Raw genomic sequence first — 6,059 nt, 5'->3', positions numbered from 1 at the left:
ACCGCCGGTCCCCCGCGCGGTCAGCGCACCTGAGTTCCACATTTTACCTCATTTGATCTCAACAGTGTGGTTAATGGGAGCGTGAAAACAGGTGGGCAGGGGCAAACCAGGCAGGAAACTTCTCCAAGTGCATGACTTTTCACGGAAAACTAACGAATAACTGTTCGGAAGCCAGCGCTGACATGAAAATCATTAAATTTAGGAACTGACCCTCGAATCCAGATGTTGGGAAACTGTACGTTGCAAACAGCGCGAGCAAGCGGATCTACTATTGCTGCTGCACCTTTCATGAGACCTAAGGCCGGATCAAGGATTTCCCGCACACACGCTGGAAGACTCGGTATGAAAAAAGGGTGTAAAACATACCATTAGTCGTTTTTTTAAAATGTTGATTACGTCTTGAAAGAACATTTTGGATGCACAGGGTGGAATGAAATTTTTAAAGTAACCCGCGTCTTCTTTTCTTTAATATGCCTTTTGGAAAACTTTAAACCCTGTGTGGCGTGTGTTCTGTTTCTATTGGGCTCTGCGTGTGTCACTCTTTACCTCTGGACGACTCTGTGGTGGGACTATTCTTGGTGTTTTGTACAGATAAGGAAACTGAGGCAAAAGAGTGAAAGGCACAAGGGCCGGAGTCACATCTCGACTCTGCCGCTCACGAGCTGTGTGACTTCTGGCAGAGGCTGTACCTCTCTGTGCCTGTGCTTCAGCCTCTGCGAAACGGGGATGATGCACCAGCCTCTCGATTAAGGGAGTGAATTTGTGGGAAACCTCAGCACAAGGCCCACGTCACCGAGGCACTGTGTGTGCACGCGATGACAGACGCATGTTTCTAGTTGGATCCCTCTGGGCCTGTCCGGAACCCGCGGGAACCTCCCTCTTTCCTCTCTCCTGACCCCTGTTTTGTACAGATAAGGAAACTGAGGCAAAAGAGTGAAAGGCACAAGGGCCGGAGTCACATCTCGACTCTGCCGCTCACGAGCTGTGTGACTTCTGGCAGAGGCTGTACCTCTCTGTGCCTGCGCTTCAGCCTCTGCGAAACCGGGATGATGCACCAGCGTCTCCATTAAGGGAGTGAATTTGTGGAAAACCTCAGCACAAGGCCCACGTCACCGAGGCACTGTGTGTGCACGTGATGACAGACGCATGTTTCTAGTTAGATCCCTCTGGGCCTGTCCGGAACCAGCGGGAACCTCCCTCTTTCCTCTCTCCTGACCCACCGACCTCTTGCCCCACACCCGTTCCCAGGTTCTTGGCTCTGTCACACGCTTCCAGAGCTCGCTGCTGCCCTGGGCAGGAAGTCTCAGCTTCCTTGCCAGGCACTGGGGCCCTGGATTTTCCTGTGGCATTTTTCAAACCCCACCCACACCTGCCCAGGCTAGCCAAAGTCACCGGGACACCCCGAGCTTTTTCAGCTTTTTCACAGCGGCAGGGCTTGGCGAAGGTGGCCCCCTCCCTACGCTCCAGGCAGCCACTGACCGTGTAGACTCCTGCATCCAAATTTCTGCCACAGATTCCCGCTGAGCTCACTGTCTCCCCAGGCTCCCACTGTCCACCCAGTCGCTGGGCCAGACCCTGGTCGCCTGTGCCACCCCCAAGCCTGTCAGTCTCCAGCCTGATCCCTGACTCTGCCCCTGCCTTTTCTCCATCCCCCTGGTCCCAGCCTGGCTCGGCCCTTGTCCTCGCTCGCTGGACCCTCCCCAGCCTCCTCCTTGACCTCCAGTCTCTCTCTTCCAGTCTGTCCCCTTATGGCCGCAGCAGGGGCTTCCTGCATCCAACCTGACCCACGCTCCACTGCTCCCAGCCCTCCATGCACACAAAGTCCAGGGTCCTCAGTTTGGTGAAGACTCACCCAGAGGAGCCAGTGCTCCTGGGGACTGGAGGCGGGGCCACCTTGGCCCCCACAGGGTCAACCACAGCGGGGCAACTGGGCCTCCAGACACTCCCCCCGCCCCACCCCACCCCTGCCCTTCCAGCCCCTCTGCCCACCCTGCTGGCTCACCTGCTCCCCAGGGCAGGGCCTCCGCCTCCTCCTTCGCCAGCCCAGGCACCAGGCAGCGACCAGCAGCGCAAGGGCCGCAGGCAGCAGCAGCAGCAGGAGCAGCAAAGAAGCCTGTGGGGCTGGCAGGGCTGTGGCCGCCAAGGCCAGGGGGCTCACTGAGGGCAGCAGAGTGGAGGAGTCTGAGGGGAGAGAGGAGCCCGGAGTGACCCCAGCCCAGGCACCAGGCAGCGACCAGCAGCGCAAGGGCCGCAGGCAGCAGCAGCAGCAGGAGCAGCAAAGAAGCCTGTGGGGCTGGCAGGGCTGTGGCCGCCAAGGCCAGGGGGCTCACTGAGGGCAGGAGAGTGGAGGAGTCTGAGGGGAGAGAGGAGCCGGTGTGACCAAGGAGAAGGGTCAGGCCAGGCAAAGGCCTTCCTGGTGCTGCTGTGTGACCTGCCTCTCTGTGCCTGTCTCCTGATCTATAAAACGGGATAATCATTATACCTACGTCCTAAGGTTGCCACAAAAATTAAGCGAGTGCAGGAGAAAGAGCTTGGCTCAGTGTCTGGCACACAGGAAGGTGGCATGTTTTAGAACAAATGCTTCCGGTGCTTCTATGTGGATTGGTTTCTTCCTCTTCTTTCCTCGATAGTCCGTGAGCTGCATATGGTGCAAGGACTCTTATCTGTCTTATTTATTCCTAGAACCTCCTACTTAGTGCTCACTAAATATTATCCTATATCAGTGGTCAGCAAACTGCGGCTCTCGAGCCACATGTGGCTCGAGAGCCGCAGTTTGCTGACCACTGTCCTATATGATAAAGAGCTAATATGCTAATTAGACTGGATGGCGGAAAGACCTTCCAGTACCACCAGTGGGTGGGGCCACAGGGCCACGGGGTTGTGAGGCAGCCGGGGCGGCGAGGGCCCAGCCCCTTGCACGAATTTTGTGCATAGGGCCTCTAGTAAAAATATAATTTACAGCCCTAGCCAGTTTGCTCAGTGGGTAGAGCATCAGCCTGCGGACTGAAGGGTCCCAGGTTCGATTCCGGTCAAGGGCATGTACCTCGGTTGCAGGTCCTCCCCAGCCTGACCCCTGATTGGGGCTCATGCAGGAGACAACCAATAAATGTGTTTCTCTCACTCATATAGATATTTCTCTCTGTCTTTCCCTCTTTCTTCCACTCTCTCTAAAACTCAATGGGAAAATATCCTTGGGTGAGGATTAAAAAAAAAAAGCTATAGTAATAGCATATGGATATCCTCAGTGAGGAAGTCTTAGTGTAGTCTCTTCTCTCTGTCATTTGCTTGTTTTTTAAAAAATCTTTCTGCTTCTGATGTCTATCTTTCCATTGGCTTTGAATTCTGGAGAGAAAAGATTGTGTGATTCCTTGACCCTTCCTTCTAAAACAGAGAGAGAGAAACATGGATGTGAGAGAAACACATCCCTTGGTTGCCTCCTGTTCACACCCTGACCGGGGCCTGGGATCAAGCCTGCGAACGAATTAAACTCGTAAGTCAAGGCCCCACTGTATATATAATTTGCAGCCCTGCTGGTATGGCTCAGTGGTTGAGCATCGACCCATGCACCAAGAGGTCACCAGTTCGATTCCAGTCAGGGTGCATGCCTGGGGTTGCAGGCTGATCCCCAGTAGGGGGCGTGCAGGAGGCAGCCCATCGATGTTGATGTTTCTCTCTATTGATGTTTCTATCTCTCTCTTTCTTCCTCTCTCTCTAAAATCAATAAAAATGTATTTTAAAAATGTTGTAAGCCATAGGTTGCATTTTATTAAGGTAACAGTTTTTCCTTATAAAAACAATGAATTTGCACCCTAGCAGGTTTGACCCAGTGGAGAGAGCATTGGCCTGTGGACTGAAGGGTCAGGTCACAGGTTGGATTCCAGTCAAGGGCACGTACCTCGGTTGCAGGCTCAATCCCTGGCCCTGGTCAGGGTGTGTGGGGGGAGGCAACTGATTGATGTGTCTCTCTCACACACCGATGTCTCTATCTCTGTCTCTCCCCCTCCCTTCCACTCTCTAAAAATCAATGGAAAAGTACCCCGGGTGAACATGAACAACAAAAACAACAACAAAAAGAATTTCCCTGGTCAGGGCACATGCCTGGACTGCGAGCTTGATCCCCAGTAGGGGGCGTGCGGGAGGCAGCCGATCTGTTTCTATCCGTCCCCCTCCCTTCCACTCTCTCTAACCCTCGGGTGAGGATTACCAAAAACAAAAGGAAAAAAAAAAAGAAGAATAAAAACCTGGTTGAGCAATTGAATACAGTCATAAATGTAAATACAAATGACAAACAAAGCTCAATATGAGTGAGAAAGATTAGAAATTCGGGGAAGAATTGAGAAAAATCAACCTAGAGTGAGAATTTAAAAAAAAATCCCTCTCAAAAAGAAAATAAATAAACAAACAAAATATCGGTCTCAGAACTTGACAGATCCAGTAGACAAACTTTACAAGGACAGAAAGACTGAATAAAACCATGATAAAGTTGACAGAATATAAATATCCTGAACAAGAGTGAATTTACCTTTTTTTAACTTAAAAAAATATTTTTAAAAAATTGATTTTAGAGAGAGAGGAACGGAGAGAGAGAAACATCAATGTGAGAGAGAAACATTGATCGGCTGCTCTGCACACCCATTATGGGGGATCCAGCACCACAACCCGGGCATGTGCCCTGACCCCTGACCAGGAATCAAATCTGTGACCTCTCAGTGCAGGAGACGACGCCCAACCTACTGAGTCACAGGGGCCAGGGCTTTGTTGTTGTTAATCCTCACCCAAGGATATTTTCCATTGATTTTTAGAGAGAGTGGAAGGGAGGGGAGAGACAGGGAGGGGGACACATCAATGTAAGAGAGACACATTGATTGGTTGCCTCCTGAAACCAAGGTACATGCCCATGTCTGGAGTTGAACCCAGGACCCTCCGGTCTGTGGGCAGACGCTCCATAGCTCCACCCACTGAGCCAAACCGGCCAGGGCTTTTATTTTTTGTAACTTTTAAAAAATGGTTACTAGAAAGTATACACTTCAACAAGCGGCTCTCCACACACTCTTTCCATGGCATGGGGCTGCCTTGGAGAAACAGGCAGGGATTGCCGTCCCTTCTCTGGGATGGGTAAACTGAGGCCCAGAGAGGGGAATGAACTTAGGGGAACATGCCCGAAGGCATGCAGCCCATAGGAGCAGCTGGGGTCTGAGGGGCTTGCAGAGGGAGGCAGGGCTCTGAGGGTGGGGGCGCAGGGGCTGGGAGGGCTGGGAGCCTTTACCCGGCTGACACTGCAGCTCCAGGCACCCAGAGAAATTCCAGCGGGTGATCCAGGGCTTCAAGGCCACCAGCTGCTCGGAGGTGTCCTGCAGGAGGTGGGAGATGTTGGTCTGGACGAAGCGAAGACAGCTAGGGAGGGGCTGGGGGCAGGGGAGGGAGACGTCACCACCGAATCAGCCCCTGCAACTCCTCAGGCCCGGCGCCTTCCCTGCCCAGCAACACCCGGCAGCCCCAGCAACCTGGCCCAGGGAGGCCTGCGTCTCAGAGGGAGCGTTTGGGCCCCTGCTCTCCCTGGTTGCTAGGGGGAAGCATCCTTAGCAACGCCCAGCAACAGGGCCCAGGGAGGTCTAGTCCAGAGGGCATTTAGATCCCCTCCTCCTGGTTGCTAGGGGCGAGAACCCCTTAGCACCGCCCTGGAGCGGGGCCTGAGAAGGAAGCCCAGCATGTGCACGGGGCCAGCTCCCTCGCCATCCTGGGGGCTCAGAGGAGTGCAATTCCCCAGCAACGGGCCTTGAATTGCTCCGGACAAAAGGAATCTCCATCAGGCCGGGCTGAGCTGCGTTCCCCATTCCCTAGGAAGGCATCCCGCCCCCTCACCTGCACCCCAAGTTCAGGGCTGACCTGGAGGGCGCATAAGGTGACAAAGTGTATCTCGGTGTTCACGGCCTCCAGCAGCTTTTCCATCTGGGACCCCGCCACGCTCTTGAGCTGCCCCATCCAGCGCTGGGCCAGCACCAGGCGCCAGAAGGCCCCGCAGAGCTTGTCCTGGGGAGACAGCCAAGCTCTGGGGCCCG

General features: G+C 53.9%; 1 protein-coding gene and 1 long non-coding RNA gene across 8 annotated transcripts in view; one reads left to right on the top strand and one right to left on the bottom strand.

Moving 5' to 3' along the window:
• The window catches only part of LOC106728376, a 1,061-nt gene extending 613 nt beyond the window's left edge, over positions 1-448 (top strand). For both annotated transcript variants that reach the window (XR_001364679.1, XR_001364680.1), the window contains exon 2: positions 66-448. This is a non-coding gene — a long non-coding RNA (uncharacterized LOC106728376). The remainder of the gene's footprint in view (positions 1-65) is intronic.
• FLT3LG (fms-related tyrosine kinase 3 ligand) overlaps positions 273-6,059 on the bottom strand; it is a 10,099-nt gene continuing 4,312 nt past the window's right edge. For 4 of the 6 annotated variants that reach the window (XM_005879521.2, XM_005879519.2, XM_014550478.1 and 1 more), the window contains 4 exons: positions 5,887-6,030; positions 5,267-5,405; positions 2,003-2,181; positions 273-336 (listed from right to left, as the gene is read on the bottom strand). In XM_005879521.2, coding sequence (XP_005879583.1) covers positions 307-336; positions 2,003-2,181; positions 5,267-5,405; positions 5,887-6,030 — 492 coding nt within the window. In that variant the 3' untranslated portion in view covers positions 273-306. The remainder of the gene's footprint in view (positions 337-2,002; positions 2,182-5,266; positions 5,406-5,886; positions 6,031-6,059) is intronic. The other 2 variants (XM_014550479.1, XM_014550477.1) reach the window with 1 other exon arrangement.

The sequence above is a fragment of the Myotis brandtii genome, unplaced genomic scaffold, assembly GCF_000412655.1.
Source record: "Myotis brandtii unplaced genomic scaffold, ASM41265v1 scaffold601, whole genome shotgun sequence".
NCBI lineage: Eukaryota > Metazoa > Chordata > Mammalia > Chiroptera > Vespertilionidae > Myotis > Myotis brandtii.
The sequence above is the reverse complement of the archived record's forward strand: the minus strand, read 5'-3'. Positions and strand labels throughout refer to the sequence as shown.